The following is a 27,118-nucleotide window of genomic DNA, read 5'->3' on the forward strand; positions in this document are numbered from 1 at the left end:
CGCGGGGCCGCCTCTGGGCCCGGCTCTCTCCCGCAGCAGTGCCCGCTGGGAGTTGTAGTCCTGCGCAGTTCCCTCACGGCTGGAGCCCCGGGAGGCCGCTTCCCAGCCGGCTGCGCCACGGAGCTCACCGGGCGGGTAAGCGGCGGCCCTTCCACATTCCATCCGGGGGCGGCGGCGGTCTTATAGCGGAGTCACCGTGCGAGCGGCTCTCCCGTCCCCTTTTACGACGACCGCGGAGGGCCGCGCCTCTGTCGCGACAGAGGAAGCGCTCGCTGCCCGCCCGGCAGCGGCCGCGGCTCCGTGAGGGGTGAGCGGCTCGAGGCGCCGCGGCCGGCGGAGGGGAGCGGGAAAGGGAGCGGGAAGCGCTGCCCGCCAGGCCGTGAGGGACGAAACGCCTCAGCGGTGGCGGCGAGGAGGCGGCCGCTGCCGGGCGTACCCGCGGGTGGCGGCCGGGGCCCGCGGCTCCGCTCCCGTCTGTGGGTCCGGGAGGGTCGGGATTCTCTCCCGCTTTCCCCGAGCCTTTTCCCGGGTGCGTGTGTGGGCTGGCGTGTGGCCGCCGGGCTCCTATCGCCGGCGGGCGGCTGTGGTGACCGCGCTGCGGCTGGGAGGAAGGGTAGGGAGAGAGCGGGGCCCGCGGGCGGCCGGGCCGGGGTCCCCTTCCCGCCGGGGTCTCCTTCCCGCCGGGATCCCCTTCCCTGGAGTCATTGTGTGAGGATACAAAGACCCCGCCGGCTGTGGAGAAGCGGAATGGTAACGAGGGAGTAGCTCTGCCAAGAGCTCCTGCTTGGCTTTACGTCCTGGAGGGAGGGGGGTCAAGCGTTTGGTCTTTGCTACAGGATTATTGGGTTTTTTTTAAACCACCGCAGCTGTGTTTCTTCACAAAGTATTGTATCTGTCTTAATATTAATGGAAAGGGGTAGCAGCTTACAGAACCTCTTGGCTTTATCCTCTGGCAGGGGTTTTGCTGACTGCCATCACTCGGGTTCTTCCCAGGTTGGAAAGAAGTGCAGGGGGGGTCTTCATTCTTAATGAGAAGTCACATCCAGAGTTGGTTCATCCCTTCGGCAGGGTTGCGATGCTTTTCTGTTGTTAACAAATTCTCTTCTTAGGGACTTTTTTTTCTTTCCATCATTGTAAACAGCCAGCGAGGCAAAGCTTCGTTTTACATTGTAAGAGGAACGTCCTGCTGCTGTGGGAAGGAACATCGACCCAGTAATGCACATTCTGGGTAACTTTAATGAGACAACTTCAGTATAAAACCATTAAGCTTTAGATTTAATAACAGGGGGAGTGCTGTGCCCGTTGGGCTTGAATCTGTATTCCTTGTGACCTTCTCCTGATGCCATTCATTTCAGAGGAACCATTACTGATGCCTTTTTACATCGATGGGAAGAGCCTGCATTTTTCCAGTGGAATAAATGTGCCTGTTTTGTGTTAGCATTCTTCTTAGAAGTCCTTTTCACATCTTTAACATAATGGTAGGGAAGAAATGTAACTGGATGAAAGAAAAATGTTCTGCAATGACCATTGTCTTTTAAAGGAAAATGAGCTTCTTTCTCATTTCAATATTTTTTCCTTCAGGCCCTTTGGGAACAGTAGAGTTTGTTTCATTTCTAATTTTAGCCAGGGGGAGATTTTACAGGTATTGCCTGTTAAGGCAATCAGTGGCCTCTGCATAAATGACTGTCACTGATGGATCATGTGAGGCCAGGCTGGACCAAACACACCTCCTGAAGAAGTTCATCTTGCCAGCTGGACTCAGTGATAACAGTTGGTCTTCCCTTTTTTTCCCTAAAGAAAAAAGAGAGGGGGGGGAAAGGCAGGAAACTAAAAACCAACCTTAAATTGTCTTTTCTTCCCCCACCAAAGCCCAATTCTAACACAAAGCTGATCACAGTAGGGCTGTAAGCAATTGTTACTCTCACTAGCATTAAAATGTCAGTTTTCCTCCATGTTTGTGAGCTTGTATTGCCTCTTGTTCTGTCAAATAAAACTTCTGTTAAGTAATAAAATGGAATAACAGAAAAACATACTAGAGATGGCTTGGGCAGTAGGCTGCTCTTTTCCTTGCCCCACCTACAGATCCCAACAAGGGTCCATCTGTGTGAGTAGATGGACCTCAGGCTCTGAAGACTTTGGCACCCCGACATCTTCACACTCTCCTGGGTTACCCTAGCAAGGGTTAGGGTTTTTTACTTAAAATAGGTTCCCAGTGGAGAGAAATAACATGGTTTTGATCCTAATTCAATGGAGAATAACACATGGAAAGGTAAATACAGTTCTGGATTCTCCTTCTAAAGCAAGGAGATTATGTATAGCATTAGAGACAGTATGTGCCCCTGATCCAAGTTTATTAATTAAATGAGATAATTAACTTTTGTTCACATCGTTATCTGATGTTTTCAGAGTTTAGCTAAAAATCCAGTGAAGGTGGCAGTGATGTACCACTAATGATCAACTTTTGATGTTACACAAGAGTTCCTCTTGCAGCTCTTTATTTTTCTGCTATCTCTGCAAGGATTTGTGCTTCCCAATATCATCAAAACCTCCTCTATCCAGTATTTTAAAGGGAACCATTGACATGCAGTGAAAGATGCTCTATTAATAGCAAACTTCTGGTATAGATGGTACAGGTGATGAAGGGATTTCTGACCCATTTTCCTGGATTTTTTTAGAAGCAGGGATAAAAGCAGTATTTATTCTTCCTGTATTATCACCACCTTAGGTTGCTGTTAAGGTGAAGTCTTGCAGTTCAGAGTCAGTGAAAGTATATTTCTATATTTCCCCCATCTAGGAACATTTATAATAATTTTTCACAAAAGTAGTCTGCTCTTTAGTGAGTTTTACCACCAGTTTACCACTCTCCTCCTTGGGACACAGCTGGACTACTGCAGACAGCACGACCAAATCAGGAGAGGCTTTTTTGCCCTGCAAGTAGTAACTGGAAGAGATGTAAAGAAAACACAGACTTTCAGACAGTATCCTACTCATCCTTTGATGTTACCTCTAGCAAGTTAATTCTGTCCAAAACTATGTCACTGTTACTACACATTTTCTGCCTTGCACAAACACAGAATCCTAGAGTAGAATCACAGAATTTGTCTTTCAGTTCATCCCATGCCTGTAAACCTTGGTTTAGAAAACTCTGGGATTAAAAATCTGAAACTAATGCTGTGTCTGAAGTAAAAATTTGTTCTTTTTTGGTGCTCAGAACCAAAAAAAAAAAAATCCTAAAAAGCCTCCTATTCAGCAGAAAAGAAGAGCATCTGTTCTATTTCAGTGAAATGTCTTGTAGCTCTTCATTTCACTGCCAGTGAGGGTGAGCATATTCGTATGGCAGCACAGGTTGTAGGCTCTAGATCAGGTTGTTGTGCAACAGAGAGCTGTTGGAAAACATTATATTTTATTTACCTTTGTATAGTGGTTTTATTGGTGTATATTTGGAATTAAATGTTTTTATTACTTATTCATGGAATATGTGATTGCTTCTCAGACCCTGGCAGTGGAGGATTCTGCAAGTTTACTGCTGTTTCTGGTCACATTAGGTGGTGATACTGCACCCTGTGTTCTCAGTGCCCATGGATATGTTTATATTCTTGTTTTTCCAGTGGCAGAATTTGAATGCCTTACAAGACAGCGATGGCTTTTTCTCTAGAATTTGAATATGGAGGCCACAGGGACAGATGAAGTAGAAAAGATAAAATCAAAGTTTATGTCTGCATGGCACAACATGAAATACAGTAAGTGAAACTCTTTCCTGTCTCCATTTGATTCTTGTGGAGTGTTTCTTGTTGACATGAATGGGATCATTATTCAGAAGCTTAACTAATATTAATAATAAAAATGCAAGATGGCCCTTGAAACCATTTTTACTTTGCTGTAACAAACAGCCTGAGTAAACAAACTTGTTTAGCTTTTCATTTTTCAAATGAATTTGCATAATTTCTTTTTTGGATTACTTATTTTGAAAACATTATGTACATTATGTAAATTACACCAGATTTATGTGGACTTTTGAACAGGCATAACATAGAATCATGTATACAAATATTTTTTATCTTTTATATACTTTTCTGGAAAAAAACTAGGATGCTGTGTGAAATCCAAACTCCACTGAAGTGGAACATCAGTCATTTGTTTATAAGCAAACAGATTTTCAGGTTGCCCTGTACTAATCTCTCCTTAATCTTTTCTACTTTTCTCCTAAGGCTGAGTTTGCTCAGATTTACCACCAGATTTCTGATAGTTTTTGTTAAATCTCATAACTGAGCCTTGGATGAGTCTGGCAAGATGAAAAGATGTTTTTCTCCTCCATTCTTTAAGGCTGCCCCAGGGCTGAGGGGGAGCAGCAGTCATTACACCCTTTATGGGATAGGAAAAGTCAAAACCTTAAAACTCAACTCTGGCCCTCTGAATTTGTATTTTAACATATTATTCTACCCTTTTTCTGTCTGAAATCTTTGATTTAATTGTTGTGGTGAGGTGTGCATAATTAATCCTACAGGAAAAGCCCTGCTCCATGTGTTTTCATTGCTCAGGTGGGAAGTTTCCTGTACGTTGCTGGAGAGCTCACAGCATCTCACTCTGCAGTCTTGAATTCTCAAGAGAGACAAAGAAGCTTGAGCTCAGCTTTAGCATTTCTGTACCCTGATGATTTCTGGGCAGCAGTACCATTGTGGTTGTACCATTCATATATGGGTAACATTGTTAGTTTTAAACCAGAACTCTGTGTTCTGTAGAACTATTAAACTTCTTGTTATTTCTGCAAACAAAACCCAACTTCAGCACTTGTGCTCTATATTCCCTTTTCATGGTTTATTCTGGGCTTAACTAGATGCTCTTAGGAATGCATTTTTAGGATATTCTTGTCAGAAATTTGTAAATTTTTTTGCATCTCTTTCAGGTTGGGTGTTGAAAACAAAAACTTACTTCAGTAGAAACTCTCCAGTCTTTCTCCTGGGAAAATGTTACCACTTCAAAACTGATGGTAGGTACAAAGCACTTAACTCATTCCAATCTTATTTGGCAGGACATGCTTTTAGTCTCCTAGAAAGACCCTCATTAACAACAAATCTAAAGTGTAAATATGAAAAGTACTTAAATGTCCAGCACCACCACATGTGCAACCCATCCTAACCTCTTCTATTCAGCTTTTGCACTGAAAGTCTTGTTCTCCCTGTATATGTTGGTGATTTGCATTTTACTTCATTTACCTATCAGCTTGAGGTGTTCTTTCTAAAAACTCCTGGACAAAATAGTGACAACACCTGTACAAAGAATCCCTATCCCAGCACCTTCATTATCACTTTCCTGTGTGGAATCTTCTAAGAACCTCTCTCTGACCATTTGCATTTAGGAGAATTAGAGAGTTACTTACCTGCAAGTCAAAGATAGTTGGTTTTTGGATGCATTGCTCTTTTTTCTGCATTGCTCTTTTCCTTTTCCAGATGGCACATTTCTGTTTGCTTTCCAATTTTCCTTTTTCATATTTGAAGCTGTTACTTTTTGCAAGTGTGCCCCTTCTTTCCAATGCCATAGTTGTGTTTTTACTTTCCTTCTAATAACACGAAGTTACAGCTTAAATTTGTGCTTTGCCTTAACAGAATCTGGTGAACTCTGTACAGATGGGTCCAATTTTGATAAAATCACCGTGGAGATTTCAGGAAATGTCGAGGAGTTCCGTAAAGATTTTATTTCTAGAATATGGCTGACATACAGAGAGGAATTTCCACAGATCAAGGGGTCTGCATTAACAACAGACTGCGGTTGGGGTTGCACCCTGAGAACTGGTCAAATGCTGCTGGCTCAAGGTCTGATGCTTCATTTTCTTGGTCGAGGTAAGTTTTAAGAGAAAATCTTGGTATCTGGCATGAGAAGCATGGGTGTTCTGTACAGAGGACACCTCATGTAGCACAGATCTGAAGTGCAAGCTGGGTTTGGTTCTGGACTCCTCAGTAATACTGGACTTGTCACAGAGCATCAGAGCAGTGACCTGGCTCTCCTCTTCCATTTCTGAGAAAAGGGCAACCAAAGGGTGTCAGAGGAAGGTACTGGAAACTCTACAGAAGCTAAATGTGAGGTAAAGTGCCACAAAAAATTGTGATCCCATACCTGGGTACTGTTCTGATCCATGCAGGTGTCCAGTTCTCTTCAGTCTTGCTCATTCCTTGAATTCCACATCCCATAGCTTTGGGCTATGGCAAAAGCAATGTTCTTGTATAAGTTTTAAAACTGTACATTATTCAGTTCTTCTAGTATTAATATATTGAGCTAATAGAAGGATTCCACTCTAACTTCAATACATCATTCTTTGTGTTGAAATTTGGACTATTTAATTTCCTCCCTTCCCCCCTCATGAACTTACAGAGGAATTTCCCTTTTTTTCTTATCATTGTCTATCTCAAAATGCTCTCTCAGTCACAGCTGTTTCAAAGAAGGAGCTTTAGGAGACTTGGAACACTTCCTACTCTCAAAGATTAAGCATTCATTTCCTCCTCATTTTTCCAAGCTGAGCCATGTCCTGCATAGAGGTATTTTTGGTTCTCATCATTAACCACCTGTTCTTTTCATCCTCTTCTTCAGTCCTTTTCATCATCTACCACATTGCTCTCTTCAAACCATCACTCCTCTCCTCTGTCACCAGTGCTTGTTGTCAAAATGATCCAAGACATGGGCTTGTAGCCACCCAGGCTGTTGGTTACAGAGAATACAGTGTATTGTTTGCTCAGCCACTTGTTGCCCCCCAAGGAATACTTCAGCAGAAGATAGTTCTGAAAGCCTGTTTTGATAATACTTTGTACTTGCTGTGCAAATATGATGTAAGCTGTGAACACAGCCCCAAACAAGCTGCATCACAAAGTCTTCTTTCTTGGCAGTGTCATGGCAGAACTGTCAGATGGGCTGCCTGAATGTTCCTTTTGCTGTAGATGCTTTAATCATAAAACATTCATTATCCCTTTTGACTGCCTGCAGATACCAAAATGCATGAAAATACTTCTGCTGAGAACACAAATCCCTGAAATACAACTTTTCTTTTACATATTTTTCAAGAATTCAATCTGATAAGAAGACTGCCAGTGAGTAGGAACGTGTAGCAGTTCATTCTGAAGTAACCCCAAACAAAAAAGTCCCCAGTTTCTATCTTTACATCCATGGTTACACAGAATTCCTTGCACTGTCCCCCAGGCATCCTAAACTGGAAAGTGATTTGGTGATTCCAGAGTGCTCGTGTTTTTGTGGCAATCCAAATGTGGAGAAAAATGGAAAATGTATGGTCTTCCTGGGCTACTTTTCTCATCACCCAGACTTTGACAGCTGGTGAATTATCTTTTGAAAAGCTTTTTATGAGGCCTGGGTCTCTTCTGCAACACATTGAAGTGTTTACCTGAAGTTTTTCATCGCTGTTTACTCTTTTCCCAGAGATGTTTTCATTACAGTTTAATGGGATTGTTTCTGTTAGGAAGCAAAACTTGACTGCACTTACTGGCTGGAATACTTATGCTTTCATTGCTATGTGGAATGTTCCAGATACTGCTGAAGGATGTTGGAAATGAGTTTTGATTTGAAATATTACAGTACTAGTGAACTTTACTTTGAAATTGCTTTGCTTAAGACACTGACTTGAATTTGAAGCTCCCCACACAGGACTAGCAAGGTCTGTGATGCTGAGCTTACTCATGCCTGGGTCTGCAGTGAAAAACAAACAGTGTAGTTGTCATGCTGTAGTTAAGAGTGGGTGACATGGATTCTGGCTGTTACCAGCAATACTTGTGAAATTACTGAGGCCCTAAGCTAGATTTTAGAATTAAAACACAGTTGCCTCTTGTATCTCAAAGATGTTGAGGTGGATTCTTCAAAAGAATGAGGAGGAGGGATTGGGTTCTTGCTCTCTGTCAGTATTAGTTTGCAAAGATTCTTCTCACTGCTCAAGGGCAGCTTTGTGAACCTCCAGGGTTAACCCAAACCTGACTCACAGACCAAAAGCACCCCAGTTGTAGGGTTTGTAGGATTTGCTTCTTGGTTGCATGTGGTAGCCTTCCCCATTGCCGTCTAGAATGTTCATTGGAAACCTTGAGCATAGATTTGGATCCCAGAGCACAGTTTCAGAGGTTTCCTCCCCTGCTTTGTGTTGCCAGTAGTAGTTTGAACCTGCTGGAGAAACTTTCAGTCATCTACCCAGGGAAGCCCCACACTTCTCCAGATGTGCTGAACCCCCATCCTGCTATAAACAGAGGACACTCAGATGCACTGGTAGAGAAACCTTTTTTGCTGGAAATGCAGACTGCAGATACTGTGCTGGATAATTATACAAGTTTGTCTTGTAATCTAGATAAAAAATTCACAAACTGAGTAGGTAAAGAAATCTTGTCTGTTTTACCACTGATCTGCCTTGACAGAAGTCTGTGTTTCTACAGAGGCAGGAATGTTTTTATACAGTTCCTTAGGCTTATTGATATTTTGTTTAAAATGTGACCAGCCAGAAGAATTAAAACCAGCTTTTGAAACTTCTTGTTTGCCTTGGATAAAACTTTTCAGATGGTACTTAATAGGCAGTTCTCCTACTTTTAAAATGTAAGGTAATTCTAACCTGTGCCCTGTGTATCTCATGGAGTCTGACCTCAGGCAGCACACAGATTGCTCACAGATGTCCTGCCAGTAGTACTGATCTGTTTCACTGATCATTCAGCAGAAAACAACAGCAAAAATCATATTCCACCTGAATCCTTTGCTTCCATTTGCATCTGAGGACGTGAAGCCCCTAACAGTGGTTTGGGGAACATGGGGGTGAAGGGGTTCTCTCTCCTAATTACACCAAAATGTTAATATTGAGCTTCATCTGCATCTCCCAATCTCCTGCTGCAGCCTGGGTCTGGCCAGAAGCCTTGGACATTGACAATTCAGAGGCTGAATCCTGGACAGCCCACACAGTGAAAAAGCTGACAGCATCCTTTGAAGCATCACTTACAGCAGAAAGAGAACCCAAGATCCTGTCAAACCATCACCGGGGAACATTCCAGAGAAACTGTGATGACAGTGAAAGGAGGAATGAAGTTTATCATAGAAAAATAATTTCTTGGTTTGGTGACTCTCCACTGGCAGCTTTTGGCTTGCATCAGCTGATAGAATATGGCAAGAAGTCAGGAAAAATTGCTGGGGATTGGTATGGGCCTGCAGTGGTTGCACACATTTTGAGGTAAAAAAGACCTTTATTCTTTGTTGTTACTGTGCCTTACACATTACAGGAGAAGCATTTCCAAGTGTCATGAGATTACTTCAGCTTAATTGAGCATCTAACTGGTCATTATTGGCTGTGTAAAACGTCCATATTAGTAGCAATTCTAGAGATTTCTCAGAGAGAGGAAGGCAAATTGCAGTAGGGACAGGAACAGAACTCTAAGCTTTTAGCCTTATTTTATGGAAAACAAAACAAAACAAAACAAAGAAAACCCTACAATTTTCCTTTTTTTCTGGCACTGTTAGCAGCTGAAGTCCTGAGGATCTCTCCCAAAGCTGGGATTTTCAGTAGATCTGCATTTAGTGAAATGTTCCAAAAACTAACCACTCTTTCAACCTTGGGACATGCAAAACATTATAGATTTTTTATTTTTTTTTAAACTGTAACCTCGGGGCTGTAATGTACTGATAGTGTCATGAAATGTCAGAGCTAAAATTGATGTTTTCAGCATTTCTTTGCACACATCAAATTCTTGTGAAACTGTAAATGTATGGGAGTAGTAATATTATAATTATATCACAGTAAAAGTAAAGGGTCTGTGACATTCAGTGTGGTTTAAAAAAAAAAGTCTAAAGTCAAATTTCTCCATACTTGGTGCCTTTATGTGCCATTTTGTATTAATATTACTCTTTTTTTTGTGTTTAGGTTTGTTTTGGTTTTTTTTATAGCCTTATATGCTTATGTTTTTAGTGGATTCCAGTTTAGCTATAAACTGAATCACTAGTAAGTCATTTAAGCATCAGAAGACAAAGTTTCTGTGTTTATCTGGGTACCTATAAATAAAATAATTTTATATTTAGTATAAAAGTGCATTAATTAATCATGTGTCTCTGTATGCATACATGCAAATGCATCCAGTGATGTGAGGAGTTGGCATTATTTATGTTTATATGGCATAGAAACTGCCAGAATTGGTTTTCCTTGCTTTAAATGGCAGTAACCTGTTTTCCTAAGAGGAGGAGGGGGGGGGGATTTGGTCCAGAATTCCATCCAACCCAAACCCACCAGTGGTTTCCAGCACTGCAAAGGTTTCCTTTCCTAGGGCTTGCTCTCTTCCAGCAGCACTAACTCTGTCTCCTCTCTCATAACTTGAGAATGACTGCACTAAAGGGTTCCTCAAAAGATATTGTGAAATAAAGGGATAGTGACCGTGTAATACAAGAGTGTAGTGAAGTCAAAAGGCTCAGGGTCTGTTTTGAACAGCTTAATTTCTTTATAAATGCTGCCCCTGATTGATGATCATCCTTCAGACTATCGACACATATTTGCTTTTTAGTTTTTAGGTCCATTACCCTCACTCTTTTGAGGACAGCCTAACATTGCAGTAACATTTTCCAAAGTTCTGGCTTTGTGCTGTGCTGTCCTTTATTTCCTTAGATGTGAGGTGCTAATTTGGGGCTAGTTATATGAACTGAGGTCAGCTGAAGAGACCTATTGAGTTGAAAATAATGTTTTTGTCAGCAAATTCAGCCTTCATTATCCCAATATACATGACAGAACGTCATTATAAATGGAGAGAAATTAGGCAGTGATATCAATTTCAATGTAAGCAAATGTGTTTCTTTGGCCTTTTGTGTGTTTGTGTTTCTTACTGTTTCTTTTGAATAGCCAGACAGTTGTCATCTCTGCTTGGGGAAAATGTGTTACCGCATACCCTGGATCTTGGTATCCAGTGTTTAAAAATAAACAAACAAACCCCACCTTTCCCCATCACTCTATCAGGAATGAAAGAGGTCTTAATTTTAAAAAGAAACAAAACAATGTAATAAATGAGCAGCAAGCAGTTTATATTAATCTGTATCTAAAAATCAAATGATTTGTTTATCTATTGTGAATTTCTTTAAAATCAGAGATGAATTAAATAGTTTTGTGTTTGTACTTAGAAAAGCTGTTGAAGAAGCAAGAGACCCTGAGCTACAAGGATTAACAGTCTATGTTGCTCAGGATTGTACAGGTAAATGCTGTGACTCTGTAGATTTTTGCAAATATTTTAGATGCTTTTTTTATGCCTTTCAATAAGCACTTCACTGCAGAGCTCTAAAGGAAGGAAAAAAGCCAAACAAACCACTAAAAAATAGATCCACAAAACTGTGCTCAGGTAAATAAATCAATTCTTGATCCATGCAGATGTTTGTTCTCTTTGAAAATCAAACATCACAACTTGAAAGCTTCTGACATTGCTTGTTCAGTGTCTTAGAGGGGAAAACAGTGGAATTCTGAACCCAGTGAGGTACCTTTCTTACAATCTGCCTGTTTTAATTTATTTTTTTTAAATTAAATCAGTTATCAATTCATTTTGTACTTCTTTCAGTGTTGCTTCAGCAATAATCTCCTAAGAATTTCCCTGTCTTACTAAAAAGACCACCAAAAATCCAACCAAACAACTGAAAAATACTTCAGTTCAATTAGAGTTGTTAGTGGGATTTGTCTTTTGCTTCCCAGGATTCTCTTTTACCCATTTTTCTAGTGGAAAAAAAAAATCACTGCACCAGTTTCAGAACAGTAAGGAGTAATTTTTGCTTGGAGTTCAAAGGTGTGAGCAGATGGTGAACCAGAGGCAGCAGTAACCTTTTATCCTGCTCCAAAGTGGCATTTGAAATAATCACTGACACAGGCAGAGGAGCTCAGAGCTCTGGATGTTCAGGAGCAGAAAATGATGACAAGATAAACTAACAGTGTGGTGAAACTTCACACTAATGAGTACAGAGTTTCAAATCCAGAGCACAATGTATTTATTCTTTAGGAGCCCTGTTTAGCTGCCAGGAATTGTAGTTATTGCAAAACCCATCTTGGAATAGCAGAGACAAAGCCCAACATCCCTGGGTAATCCATCAGGTTGGTTTTAAAGAGACACTGGTTAATCACACACTAAGAACCAGTTTCACCTGACTTAAAACAGCAGTGGAAACTTAAAATTCTATTAATTGTTCACTCCTTTGTTGTGGTGATGATTTTTGCACCTCTCATAGTTTGGAGAGAATAAGCAATAATATTTTGGTTTTTCACTCATTTTCAGTGACTGTTGTGCTAACTTCAGACAGTGGACTTGAATATTTATTATAATCTTTGTTGGGTTTTTTTTCTTAAACATGTAGATGTTTATTAGTTGTAAGCTTTCAAGTTTTAAATTACTGCTTTTAGAAGTGTATATTAAGTGAAAAAATATTCATTGGCCTTCTCCTGACTTACCCCTTCTGCATTTCTGTGGCAATGTAGCAGCAGCAGATCATCATTACATGAAATACTGCTGAATAAAAGGAGGCATAACTCTTTCTCATCAGTGTTGTTTTCACTGGGAGTTGTATTTCAGAAGGACAGGAATATTCTGAAGGCCTGCAGTTTTAGTGTGTCAAGCTAAGTGATGAGATGTAGGTGTGTCTTTGTAAAAACTAATGGCTGTATCTTAAATATTAATATGTCTGTGTGTCTCAGTCTACATTTCAGATGTTATTGACAGACAGTGTTCTGCTTTGGGTTCTGGCAAAGCAGACACAAAAGCTGTAATTATATTGGTGCCTGTGAGACTTGGTGGAGAGAGAACAAACATGGACTACATAGAGTTTGTAAAGGTAAGAAATGAGAGTTCCATCATTTTTCAAAGAGTAGCACTAGGTGATAGGAAGAGAGACTTCCTGGTGCTAATCTTCTACCTATTAAATGTGTGGTGGTGATTTTACTGTTGAAGGTTGTAAAGTTTGACTTTACAGATTTTAAATTTCCCTATTACAAGATCAGACATAATTGCAGAGCACATGATGTCCCTTGGTGAAGCAGTGATAACTGTCCTACTCCTCAAGTAGCTGCCTGCAAAGACATTAATGCAGTGGCTCAAATTACAAATGGTAATTTAGCTACATATGCTCTTAAGAGTCATGCTATATTAAGTATCAGTCAGCATTTTAAAACACACCAAATTCCTTATTCTCTGTCTTAATTCCTTAAATGTCAAATGGTTTAAGGTTGTTGCTTGTTTCTCATTTTCTTTTTGCCTCTTTACTCACTACTTGGAAGTGGTTTTTGACAATCTGGACATTAGTGTGAATGTTTCTGAGGACAGTGATGCAGGAATAGAAAGCAGTTACTACAAATAAAAACAAACTGGAGAGAAGTAAAACTCAAGGAGAAAGCAGAAGGGAAAAAAGTCTGTGCTGTCCTCTTTTCTTCTGCAGAGGTGCTGCATGTGGTGCCAACACCAGAAGATGTTCTGTAATCCTAACTGTAATCCTGAGCACAGGAATACTTCTCCTAAGTGAGGAGATTGTTCTCTTAGCTCTGCTGCTGTATCATTTTCCATGCTGCTTTTTATCTGTCGTGAAATTCTTGCTTTGGTTTGGAAAATACCACAATGTGGCAGTGTGAACAAAACCTGAGAGCCTGTTACAGCTTTTTTGGGGTGTACAGAAACTGGGTCTCTATGTAAAATTCTAGGAAAACATTTGTTCTTTAAAGGCATGGGGAGACAGTGATGAAGCCTTTTACTAAGGTGATGAACAATTAAGTTGTTTTTTCCTTGTATTTTCAGACAGTTGCCTTTGGAAAAGTTTCAGTTCTTTCCTGATTGATTCTGACCCAGCTAAGATAAGCCTGTAGCTACAGACATGATCTGCAGCAACCTCACTTTCAATGTTAACTGCAAAAAAGGCTTTGAAGAAGTCAGATCCAGGCAAACACGGGGTGCCTTGGTTTGTAAGCTAACAAACAGCTGCTTCTGCAACTTTCATAGGGCTTTCTCAGCAAAAGAAAAGTGACTCCAATTCTTTAATACTGCCTTTTATTACTGATGAGTGTCTGTGGCTACTTTTACCCTGCAGAGGCTTTGTCACCAGGGCTGGTGCTGCCTCTTGCAGTCTGTTCTGCTGGAGACTGTGATAAGAGGGCTTTCAATTGCAGAGATCAGTCACTCCAGCCTCTGGCTTGACTCTTCACAAGAAGTGACTACATTTCATAGGGTCTAGATTTAAGTTAAAAATGCAGATTTTTTAGAGTGTAGTACAAGAGGTAATTTTTACAAGGGATTTTATATTTATGGATGAAAATTGATAAATTTTTTATAATTCACTTTCACAAGAAAATTCCCATAGATTAAACTGTTACTCATTTCTCTAAGTGGGTTTGCTCCCTCCTGTTTCACCCACAGAGGATGTCTCCTCCTTAGCTCTTTCAGCCTTTGCCACTGCTCTGCTTAAATGTTCTGTGATGCTTGAGGAGCCTTTTCTAAAAAACCTTCTCATTCATATTTTAAACAAGCAGCATTTTCTCTTAAGGTGCAGAAACCATGCTGAGGTGTCAGTACATCAGGTGAGGAGTTCAGCCATTTTTGGTAGCTTACATTACTTTATCATTGTCTAAGCTGAGAAAAAATTGTCTCACTGAGCAGCTTTGGTCTTATTAGTACAAGAAATATCAATCATTTTCTTGAGGGAAATTTTCTCTACTTATAGAATGATAATGTGATGGTTATACTCTTAATGGCTGAGCTTTTTGATGAGAGGATATGGATATGACTGCCAGCTCCTGGAGATTTCACTTCAGCTCAACTCATCTTCTGGATTGCTGCCCCACTTTGGGCAGGTGTCCAAATATTTGTACCAAACACTTCTCTACTGCCACAAGAAAACTGCTGATATTTATGGACATCTTAAGGTTATTCAGTTTTCAGTGGTTTTAATGATCTTTTCAATTGCATTAGAAGAGTTGTTGGGCTCAGCTTTCCAAAGCACTCAGTGTTGGCAAAATTCAGCTCCCACTGGAGCTGGTGGGATAACTAATAGAGACTTTGTGTTAAGCCAAGTCAGAATCCTCACAAACATCTTAATGAGCCCTGTTAGGAAACAGAACCTTAGGAAGAGCAGGAATATGGAGAGGAGGGGGAGGAAGAGGAGGAGGAGAAGTCCTTCTTGCCTTCTTCCAGCCCTTGCTCAGTATTTCTTATAACAGAGAAATGAACAAAGTTGATTTTTTTGGTGTCCATTGTCTGTAGCTGCATCCAGAGCTTGTGGGGGATAGAGGCTTTTCAGTCAATTCTACTACTGAAATGTTCTTACCTCAGCAAAATTATTGCTTATGGAGAGGTAAATAAAATGTCCATAAAATGAACATTTCATTCTGGGGGGACAAGTCTGCTAGGTTTGTGTGCCAGCACAACACAATCAACCCAACTCTTCAACCTGAATCAACAGGAGTACACTGGCAGCACTGGGGTGACTGCAGCCCATGGCTGATGTCCCAGCTCTTTCTCTCCTTGGTGGCAGGAGGGGTGTTACTTCTTCCTTTACACCTCCAGACTGAGGAGATTCCCATTCTTCACCCCACATCCCTCTTTCCATCCTTTTAGGTGCATTTGCAATGTGTCTTTCTCTAAATTGCTAAGTACTGAAGGTTCTGCTGCCTCACAGTCAAAACCCAGTAACATTTATGGGACTTGTCTCTTGTGTGTGTTTCTCTCCCCCTGTATTTTGGGCTCCTGTTTTCAGAGCTGTATCTTGTAATTACTCTGGCTTCAAATGGCCTTTCTCCCTATGACATACAAACTCATCCTCTAGACAGACCTCTGCCTTTGAAAGGAAAAGAAGAGATTCCCCCAGAGCCACAGGATGTGACTCTGTGAACTCTGTACAGCTGAATACTTTTGACTGCACAACCTGTGCTCAGCTTGGATGACATTACTTTCTATCCCCTTCCCAAAAACCATCCTGCCAGTTCTCTCAATGTCTGGGCACCTGGTGAAAAGGGAGGACTTTGGAACAAATGGTTGTGGGTTTTCACTTGGGTCAGTTGTAAGCTTCTAAAAATCGAGTTAAACCCCAGAAAATCACTGTTGCTCTTTACAAAAAAAAAAAAAAATTGCCTAAAAACAGGAAAGAAAGAGCTTTTAATTAATTTTAATATTTATTCTAATTAATGCTGTCCTAATTACTCCATGTTCTGCTTACAGGGAATTTTAAGCCTTGAGTATTGTGTTGGCATCATTGGTGGCAAACCCAAGCAGTCATACTACTTCAATGGATTTCAAGGTTAGTTTTTCATGTGTTATGTCTGTTCAGTATTTTTCTTTAAGAGTTAGGAAGTTAATATTGAACTAGTGGGAAATAGCATGATTAAAATAGCAAAATGAGTATCTTATTAATTCATCATATCTACCCAAGCCCAGTCATTTGTCATTTACCCCATCTAGTAATTGGATTCTGTAAAATGTACATTTAATTTCCACTGTTGCATAAACAAGGCATAATTTATATGTTTCACCAAACTTCAGGAGCCTTTGCTGTTGCTGCCTGGCAGTTCTTATTTACATATTTACTTTTTACTAGTTTAAGTGGTGTTAGTTGATGCTGAAATGACAAGCAATATATTCTTCCTGTCAGGATGAAGTAGCACAATACATTTTTCATATGCAAACTCCAGAATATAATTGTGTGTTTGTAAAAGTAATTTTATCACCAAAAATTAAATGACAGTCTCATCACTTTATAAAAATTCTGCTTATACAAGCATATTTGATTATGCAAAATTTAATCTGTCCTGCAAAAACCTATGCTTCAGTCAATGAATATCAGCCTGGCAAGCAGTTACTTGCTGGCTTTTTTTTTCTTTTTTATTCAGCTGTTCTGCATAGAAATTGGATTGTAAGCAGTGTAATAATAAGGTGTTTTTTGAATTACTTGTCTTCTGTTTTGTCCTTGTAGATGACAGTTTGATTTACATGGATCCTCATTACTGCCAATCTTTTGTAGATGTCAGCATAAAGGATTTCCCTCTTGAGGTAGTGTGGATACAGACCTGGCACTGTTTGCTTCCCATATGAATCAAACACTAATTATTTAGAGATGTTCTAGCTAGCTGCATCTTTATGGTTTTACAGCTACATGTTATTTATCAAAGTTCTGCCCTCCTTTATAGCCCTGTGATCAACAGCAGTGACCACAGGTTAGAAGCTCAATATTAGGTTTTAATTTTTACTTCATTAATTTTTGTCTGTTTCTTTTTAATGATCAGAAAACATTAAAAATTATTACTTCATTGAAGTTGTCATCCATCAAAGAAAATAGACAACATTTGGAGACCTTAAACCTGAGTAATTTGGATTTCTTTTGGTTTTGTTGTGGTTATTTTGTTTTAAATTCAAGTTGCAATCACCATCACACAGAGAATACTGTAAGAACCTGCTTTCAGCTTGGAACCAGAGTTTCCTATAGCTTTAGTTGCTGCTTCTATTCACAAGAAATATTTCTGTACTAGCAAAGATGATTTTAATTTAAAATGTAACTTCTGTTCCTAACAACTTTGCTGGCCACTTGTTTAGCTTCATGGAAGTGGAAATTTTTGAGGCCCATCAGTGAGCTTTGTGTCTGACCAGGTGAAATTTACTGGAATCTTCTGAACTGTTTCTCTTAGCAAGTTTTATTGTTATTTTTAATCAATAGTTAATTGTTAGGTTATTTTAAATCAAGCTGTTTTTATAGAATAGTTATTTCCAAGAGACTGACAGGTCTGAAATGTGTGAGTTGCATTTTTTCTTCATTTCCCCTTCACCCCTTTCTGGACCATGACTTTCTGGGTGTACCTAGAGGTAGGAATTCATCTCTGCAGGCTATGCCTAGGTCCTAAAACTCATGCTTCTTTTTTTTACAATGGTGTTTTTCCTTTTCTTTAACCTCTTGCCAAATTACTTGCATTGAAAATAGATAGAGCTAAAGGAGGTTATTAAAGAACTCAATTTACAAGCACCATGGGAAAACATTATCTGTTGGAGGAGTGAGTGTTCAATAGCCACAGTACTCACAGTACAAGTGCTCAGTGCCATCCATCCCAGCTCCTCTGCATCTTGTGCCACATGAACTTCATCCAGTGCAAACACTGCTGAGGGCAGCATCAAGAGCTGCAGAACAGAGTTGTTGATTAGTACTGGCTCCCCACAGCAGCAAAGAGTTAAACTGAGAACAGTGGAGTGAACTCCAGTGGTCCTGTCAGCATGAAAAGGAAGATCTGCAAACATCTGTTGATCACAAGACTTTAATCAAAATACCATCAAATGGGATTTAGGAAAAGTCCTTATATATATCTGTATCTATGTATCTATCTATATAGATAGATAGATATAGATATCAAAAGGACTTGCACAGGGCTTATGTTAAATCCCAGGGCCAACTTAAAGCAAGCACTGAATTTTTCAGTATTTATGCTTAACAAGATGCTCTTATTATTGTGACATATAATACAGAGGTGTAAGATTCTCTAGAAAATGAGAGGGTTCTGAATTAAAAATAAAAAATAAACACAGCAGCAAAATGGATCAGACTGCAACTTAGATTATTTTTTTAGGGATTTACCTTTGATTTACCCTGATGAGATATTTGGAAAAAGAGTTGGGGAGGCCCCGATCTCTATATTTGTGTAGTGCCAGCACCAGAACCTGTAACCAGGATCCTTGCAGCCTTATGCTAATAACTGTAGTAAAACACTGTGCCTTCTCTCAGGATTTTATAGTTTAATTGGGCAAGCCAGACAAAAGGTGGGAAGGGCAGAGAGATGCAGAGCTGAAGTGACTTCCTTAAGGTCACATTGTAGCTCAGTGGCCAAGCTACAAAAAAAAAACACCTATTTTTTTTTGTTCCTCTTCCCATGACTAACCCTCCAGATTGTGCTGCAGGCTGGCATTAATGTGAATTTCCAAATAATAATGTGGTTTTAAAATGTATTTTGAAAGTACAGCCAGCTTGGCTTGATCACATCCTAATGTTTTGCAGCAGATGGAAAAATATATTGCAATTTAATGCTTAGTGCATTTAACAGTATTGTATCTTTGTCCAGAAATGTCAAAAGTAAACAGAAATTGCTTTCTTAGTGTGGATAGTTGCTTGTTAGATTTATCTGTAGGGAGTATTTTCAAAATTGACAAATTGTCCAGAATAAGTTGGAAATCAATCCACTCTGGATTGGCTTCCAGAATCCATTTGTTTGCAGGAGTGGGAAGGAAAAAAAAAACAAAAAGCCTTCCCACTTCTCTTTGTTTTTCAGTGATTTGTGTAGCATTAAGGCTACTGCCCTGCACAGCACAGCTGTAGGTACAGCCATGCTGCTGAAATGTGGTGTGTGAGGCAGGGCTCAACTGAGGTACTTGTGACTCAGGAATGAGTATTCAAAAGACAACTTCTGCATCTAAAATAAGAATTAGGAGAAAAAAAAAAAACCAGTTACAAAAATGCATCCTGTAAAAATGTTACTTCTCATCTTTCCCCCTGTTTTTAGCAGAGCTTTAATAGAAATAACCTCTTAAGGTTTATATTCACAAGTAAAAAAAAATGTACTTCAATATTTAAAACTCTGACACTGACAGATTCTCTGAAATTAGGGAACAAGCACTGTTGTCACCTTCAGATTGACTTTTCCGATAGGAAAAAAAAAAAGTTAAAAAAAAGGTAAAATGGGTTTTTAGTATACAGACTGCTTGATATTTGCTCTCAGGAGTTGCTGTTGCTGTACAGAGGATTGCAGGGAAGGGTTTATTTGGAACTGCTTGCTGGCTGCTGGCAGTATCAGTTCCCAGCAGTGTCAGAACATCAAATGTCACAAAAAGAGATTTCATGTTAGGAAGAAAGAAAACATCTGTACAGCAGGGTGTGTCATTTGGGGTTTTTTTCTACTTGTGGATTATTGTAATACAGTTTTGCTTCCGTGGGCTTTTTTTTCAAAAAACCTGGAAAAAGCCTGAGGTTGGTTTATTCTCTCTCTTTCATAGAGGTCTGGAGAGGGAAAGGGGCACTGGGTGGTTGTGGCAGAGCAGTAATTGTACAATAGTGCAAAAGCTGTTACATATTCAGTTTGCAGGAGAGCATTCACCTCCTCCTCTGCCTTGGGAATATTCATAAAGTACTGCTGGGAGCAGCAGACCTTTGACAGATTTCAAACTAACCTGATGTTGTGTGCAAGTTTGGTGAATGCAGCGTGAACAGCAGGAGGTTTTATAGGTGTGGGGAAGAGTGGAATTAACTGGAGTCTTTGGGAGGGAGGTTGGAAGAAATAACTTCAAAAGTGTGTGCTGGGTTTTAATTCAAGGGATAGAGGGGATTGGATGTTAAAGCTGCTGGTGGAAAAAAAAATAAATGCTTCAGTCTGTACCACTCTCAATCTTACCCCTGTATTTCATGGTTTTTAATCTCGAAACTTGCAGTCATTCCACTGTCCTTCTCCTAAAAAGATGTCATTCAAAAAAATGGATCCGAGCTGCACAATAGGATTTTATTGTAGGACTGTGCAGGACTTTGAGAAGGCTTCTGAAGAAATAACCAAGGTAGGTGTCAGGCTGCCAGAGGGATTCCTCAGTCGGCACGCCGTGCGGCGGATGGGTGAGGGGGGGGGGAGGAACCAGCTGCATTTAGACAGCATTATTTTCTTGGTATTTATTCCTGGGTTCATAATCACGAGCAATCCAGATTGGTTTTCATTTTGCCTGGGTTTTTTTTCCCAAGCCATGAAACCGGGGCTGTGCTGGGTGAGGTGTTCTCCAGCAGAGCAGAGCAGGGCGGGCGGCGGTGGCCCACGAGGTGGCAGTCGTGAAATGGGAATGTTCTGCAGCTGGAATCACCCTGCCCAGCAGGAGTTTGGAACAGGCATCCCTCGGGAGGGATTTGGTTTTAAATGGAAGTATTTGATCAAGGCAGAATTGTGTATTATTTCTTGTTAGCATAAGTGCTTTTTTTTTTTTTTTTTTTTCCTGGTGGCATTTAAGTGGAAAGCAGTGTGTTTGTGAGCTGGTAACAATGAAGTCTGTGGAGCACATCCACTTGTGTCCTTCCACTTGAAAAACACTGGGATAGGTTCATTTAGGTCCAAATAATTGGCTTTTTTTTTTCCCCTTGATTACAGCAGGTGAGTGTCTGAAATACAGCATTAATAATACACAGCTGTGGCAGTGACCAATTGTGCTGTGGGGTTTTAAAAAAGAGGCTCTGAAAGGATGCAGTGGCAGCAGGAGATGGTCACAATTTTAATATTCCAATCAGAGCAGTTACCACAGCAGTGCAAAGAATTCATTCAGCATTTGCAATGTCCTGCTCAGTGGTATTGGTATGATAGGCAAAAAAAGCTTTTTTAAACTTAATACTGTATATAATCTCTAGTAGATGCTGATTGATGCTGAGCTTGTTTGTTTCTTACACAGAGGCAGAAAATAGATATAAAGAAGTTCTTAAGCAATGGATATATGGAAAGTTCAAACTGAAGTTTCTATCTTTCCATGTTTTCCTGTAATCTATGAGAAGTCCTGTAATAACATGGGGAGAGAAAAATCTAATTATAAAATGGCCTTGGAAGTTCTCTTCCTCTTTTTTTCTGTCTTACCTTGTAAGTTTGGGATTAAATGTACATTGTGAACATTCTCATGGCTGATCTAAGTTTTGGAGCTGTTATCCTGGTATTTCAGATAAAAGGTTTAATATTATAGACATTATTTTATAAAAAATATATTTCAGGCACAGTTTGAAAATAGAGGGAAGTTTAGGTACAGATGCCATGTGAGATACATTCTATGATCTCTCAGTTCTTCCTTCACATCCTTTGTTCTTCCCTGCTCTTTATTTTTCCCTCTGTCTGCAATCTGAGTGTGATAACTCTTGAACTACAAAACACAATACACTCCCAGTGTGCCCTATGTAGGCTCGACTTAAAAAAAATGAGATTCTTTTGTGGTCAATAAGAGGTGGGAGAAAAGATTCAGTTTTTATTGCTTGAGGATAAACCTTATGAGCCATAGATTCAGTGACAGAGAAATTAGGGCACTGCAATCAAGGGCCCAAACAGAGTGACTGGGAAACTCCATTCAAATCACATCTAAGTTACCCCTTTGTTTCTGGACTTGCTTAAGCACAGCTTGTGAAGTAGTTTAATCTCACCTGTAATTAAATAGCTGATAAAGGAGACCTGGAAACACATCCAGACTTAGAAGGATGATTTTCCCAACTGGCTGTGGTCTCACTTCTGTCCTGCCCCTCCAGCACAGTGCAGAGCAGGCACAGCAGCCAGCAGCTTCTGTCTGGCTACTCAACCCTATGGGGCAGAGCCAAGAGGTCAGGAAGAGGCCTTGGCACAGCACCTGGAATGGTTCTGCCTTTTCCTGGTTGTGGTACTTAACTGGTACCAGGATTCGCTTTTTGCTGATACAGGGAATTGTTTCCCCATCAAACCCCCTCCCAGCAAATAAACAATCCACTTGGGCTACAGCTGCATTTGCCTGTTTGTAGCCCAGGTTCTCAGGAGAAATAAAGAGTTCTCTGACTGACTGACCATTGACCCTGGATGCACAAAGAATTCATTCTTGCAGTGACAACAGAAGCAGTTTTAACACTGAAATAATAAAAATATTGCTGTTTATCAATGAACTTCTCTAGCAATCATCACTGGTATCTAGAACTTGTAGGTTATCTTCAAACTGCCTGTAGTCACTGAGTGAGAGGTACTTTGATAATATTTGCAGTAATTTTAATCAATTTCCACTCAACTCCTGTTTAGGCACTAGGCTGGCTATCCTGTTCTGTATTTAGTGCTCCAGAGGTGTAACACCTACCTGTGGAGAAGGAGGCTTCAGGGGGAGCTGAGCAGAGCCAAGGGCAGTGGAACTGCAGGTGTATTTCTGCCCTGGTCTGGAGGGACCATCTCTGCAGGTGCAGTGGTTGTGCAGTCACCATGCAGATGAGTTTTCTGTCACAACTTGGAATTAGGAGCTGGCCAAACCCCATCCATCCACACCACCGAGCTGCAAACAGTCTTCAGGAGGCCACCAATTCCTGTTCCTCCTAAGCCAGCTTGTACCCAGCCCCTAGAGATGAAAGGGTTTGCATCCAGCTATCTGGTGTTCTCAAAAAAAAAACCATTTGTGTATCTTACAAACTTTTTTTCTTTCCAACACACATTTGTTACTCTTCCTTTGCTTGTTACTCTGTCAATCTCTCTTTATCTCCTTGATATTTTTCCCCACATTTCACATAATAGCCAATTGCTATTAAAATAGTTAAAAGTGGAAAATTTCAGATTACAGTAATCTGAAATTATAGTAAATATAACAATATATAGAAAGGATTTTCCTGTGAGTATGCTTTTGTTTTAAAAACATCAGTCCCTGTCTTTTTAAATAGTTCTCACTCTTTAAAGACCTGTTTTGGATTTTTTTACTAGTTTAGATTAATAGTTCTCATTAAATGATTTTAGTGATTTTAGTTCCACATGGTGTGTACCTCTAGGCTCATGTAGCTCTGCATGTCACTGCACCACTGTGCTGTTTTTCAAAGCAGGTAAGAAATTAAAAAAAAGAAAAAGAAACAACAAATTAAAAAATCAGTGAACAAGTAAGTGTCCCAAATAGCCTGCAAGGCTGAGAAGTCTTTCAGTACTTGATTTATCTTCTACCCACCACCTGCTTTCTACACTCAGTTTTCTTATTTATAAATGCAGATGATTTTTGGCACCCTGGATGCCCCAGCCTGTGCCTTTCATCAGTCTCTTTTTATTTACAGGGAATTATGCATTTAAACTTAAAAAAAAAACCACATTATTGCACATGCTGATTCTTCAACAGAAACATCTCTGTGAGATGCTGCAGAATTTGTACCTTTGCTTGAGGAGAGTCTCAGAGCCATTAACTGTTCTGTAGAGTTTTATCTTCCTGCAAGAGCTCCAGCTGGCAGGTAGAGGTGTGAGATGCAGGGTCAGGCACAGAATGAGCAAGAAGTGGAAGTAAATGTTTGTTTGATGGGAAAAGGGGGTGTTTAGATTGTGCAGTGGTTCTGGTTTAATATGATTATAATACAAATGAAAAAATGCATTTTTTATTTTGTAGTGATGATCAGATAAATATCACTGCTTACTCTATTTCTTCCATTTAATTATTGTTTTATCTGATCTGTGTTTTACATTGTAGATGCTGAAATCTTCATCTAAGGAGAAATATCCCTTGTTTACTTTTGTAAAGGGTCACTCTAAAGACTATGACTTTGCTTCCAGTCCACTCCGTGAAGAAAATGCTCTTTTTTCAGAGGATGAAAAGAAAAGATTAAAAAGATTTAGTACAGAGGAGTTTGTCTTGCTTTAAGGACGTTTTACACAAGATTATTGGCAGCTGTCCAGAGGAACTCTTGCCTTTTAAAAAGCAAAAAAATAAAAAATACCTGTCCTCCTCCCCTCAGAAGGCAAGCTTGTGCTGAAATGGCTCTATTTTCATAAAGATGATAATATTTTATATGTTAATGGTCTTCAAAATGTCATTTATAAATGTACTAATTATTTTTGTTCAGTTTAATGTCACGTTGTGCTGATGAAGACAGAAGGCATGGATTAGAACCAGGTATGCTGAAATCTCTTAAGTCTTAAAAAGCTTGGCCAGTCCCTACAGCCTGACTTGGACCCTGCTGTCCTGTCAGACCAGGACGAGTCCTGAGCAGATCTGCTGCATACATGGGGGTTGATGTCCTGGGTGTGTTCTGTAGATTTTGAGACCTTTTTTTTTATTTCTGTTTGGCAGCAATACTTGAGTTGTGTGTCTGTGGGAAGGGCAGAACCCCATCTGCCTGCTGCCCAAGCCTCAGGGGGAGTTCAGGGCTGCAGCCTGAGCAGCACAGGGGGGAAAGGGAAGTTGGAGCTCTCAGCAGTAATTGTCAGTTGCAATACTGAGGTAATTATATAGGCTGAATTGTGAGCTAAGATACTATTTAGCACTATGATTTTCTAATGGTTTCTCATTAAGCTTGCTTTGGAGCCGTAATCTGAGGAGCAAAGATAAAGTATTACTTTTCCTCACAGTTTTTAGAGGTTATCCTGTTAATATTAACTGCAACCAATCAGAGCAGCTAAGGACAATTACAGAAGAGAGTGGTGTTTGTTTCCTCTTCAGCTACTGTAAGGCTGAGGCTTCTCTCCTCTTAGTGCAGCTTTTAAATCAAAGCAAATGGAGGAGTGGGTGTTAAAAATTCTGGGCTGTGATTATTTTTTTTTAATTATTTTTTTATAAATGTTATTACTGTACAAATGATTACTTGATGGTGTGTGTTCTCAGACTGCAAACAAATGTACAGGAATAGTTTCATGTTTTAACCAAATGCAATATTTAAAATCCCTATTAACACTGCTTGGAGAATAAAAAAAGGTGTGAAAACATTAAGTGCATGAGCCTTTTCTATTAATATTAGATCTTCTAGGAGTGAATATAATCTGGCATCTAAACCAATATTGTAAGGTGTGAATACTCTGTTTATTTGCAATAAAGGCAGATTTTATTGTTGTGCTGTAAACCAAATGTTAACCTATTTTAAGTGCTGCTCAGGCACAGAAGGCACAAATGGTGCCGATCCAAATAATAACCAGCACCTGTATTCATTAAAGCCCCTTTTTTTTTTCCTTTTATGAGAAAAAAAGTGATTGATTTCAGGCAGAAGTAGATCCTGGTATGTCTGTGTGTCAGGGCTGGAGGGTGCATTTGCAGTGGTAACTGAGTTAATATTCCAAAAAGAGATCATGTTCACTTGTTCTTAGGAAAAAGAAAACACCCACATGTAATTTGTCTGAATTAGTAACCTCTGCACTGCTGAATCCTACTAATAAGTGACAGAATTTTAATTTTAGATGCTGAATGGCTGTGAGGATGTTTGGCCTGATTTTACTTAATATTTTTCATTAGTAGCCCAGAAGAGGGAGTAAACAACATATTTATGGAATTTAGATGTCAAAATGAGGAGAACTGTGAATGTCAGTGAGATAGTGAGAGGTAGGAAATAGGAGATTCCTGTTTAGTGAAGCACAAGTTAATGCAGCTTTAGCAAAAATAATGCAGAACAGTTGAGTGGTTCCTTTGGGTAACAGGGGACAGGAAATTAGACATGAAGTTGTACTTTGCTTTCATGTTTGGGAAAAAAACCCCAAAACCAAGCAATCCTATGCTGCATCATTACAAGCTGCTGTCACAGAGCAGGGGGGTACAACTGCTGTAAACTGGGGTGCTGATGCTCTCCTCTCTGCTTACCTTTCCTCAGGGAAGGCACTGAAGTGCACAGAAGGGCAGGGCAAATGCTGAGGAGCCTGCAGGGCTGGATTTCAGGCAGATGAACTTGTGGGGCTGAAGCTTTGGTATTCCATAGCTGCAAAGGGAGGCAGAGTTGGAGGGAAGGGTGAGAGGACAAACACCTCTGGGAAAGGAAAAGATGCTCAAGGAAAAGTTTTCTGGAAGGGAATACATTGCTGGGTAATATTCTCCCCCAAGAAGTGCTGACAGTCTCCTGGGGCAGAGCTGGTCCAAGGCTGAGAAATGCCCTGCACACAGCAGCCTGATGCAGGGGCTCAGCTGAATCAATAACATCTCCATGTCCAGCTTCTCTGGTACTGATAATAATAACATGTAAGAAGCTTTAGAGGCTTTAATGCATGGGAGGCTGCAGGGCTTGTAATGAAGTGGTAAGAGGTGCTGGGTTATGTGAAACTAAGGAAAATACACAGCTGTACAGTGGGCTTTGGTCCCAGCTGGGGTTTTTTTAATGCTTTGGGTTTTTTTTTTTTCATTGTAAATAACTGTACAACACTGCAAGCTGTCTCAAGTGATCCACAGACCAACCATTTCTTTTGAAAGACTTTGTCTCAGTCTTTTTGCAATTTGTTAATAAAGAAACAACAGTATAACCACTTCTGCAGAGTTAATTTACTGGATTATTTTTTAAATTGTTTTATTTATTTACTGGTGTCACAGCTTAATGCTGGCCCAGCAATTTAACCAAATGCCAGATGCTCTCTATTAATCTTCCTTCCCCTCCCTGATAAAGAAAGGAGAGAGAATAAGGGAGAGAGACTTATGGGTTGGAAACTAAACTTTTTGACCAGGTACACGGAAGGCTTCAGTGCTAGAACAGC

General features: G+C 40.0%; 1 protein-coding gene across 3 annotated transcripts; it reads left to right on the forward strand.

The window, feature by feature from the left end:
- On the forward strand, positions 1-25,512 carry ATG4C (autophagy related 4C cysteine peptidase). 3 transcript variants are annotated; one of them, XM_030455496.1, is made up of 11 exons: positions 1-135; positions 3,609-3,740; positions 4,904-4,987; positions 5,604-5,837; positions 8,863-9,193; positions 11,119-11,189; positions 12,668-12,804; positions 16,170-16,248; positions 16,921-16,997; positions 20,406-20,525; positions 24,147-25,512. In XM_030455496.1, the coding sequence occupies exons 2-11, from the start codon at positions 3,665-3,667 to the stop codon at positions 24,315-24,317; spliced, it is 1,380 nt and encodes a 459-aa protein (XP_030311356.1). In that variant the 5' UTR covers positions 1-135; positions 3,609-3,664; the 3' UTR covers positions 24,318-25,512. The 3 variants fall into 3 exon arrangements, with proteins under 3 accessions (XP_030311356.1, XP_030311357.1, XP_030311358.1); XM_030455497.1 differs by lacking the exon at positions 1-135 and adding an exon at positions 143-307; XM_030455498.1 differs by lacking the exon at positions 1-135 and adding an exon at positions 673-750.
- Positions 25,513-27,118: the final 1,606 nt, after the last annotated feature.

This window comes from Calypte anna, chromosome 8 (assembly GCF_003957555.1).
Source record: "Calypte anna isolate BGI_N300 chromosome 8, bCalAnn1_v1.p, whole genome shotgun sequence".
Taxonomy (NCBI): domain Eukaryota; kingdom Metazoa; phylum Chordata; class Aves; order Apodiformes; family Trochilidae; genus Calypte; species Calypte anna.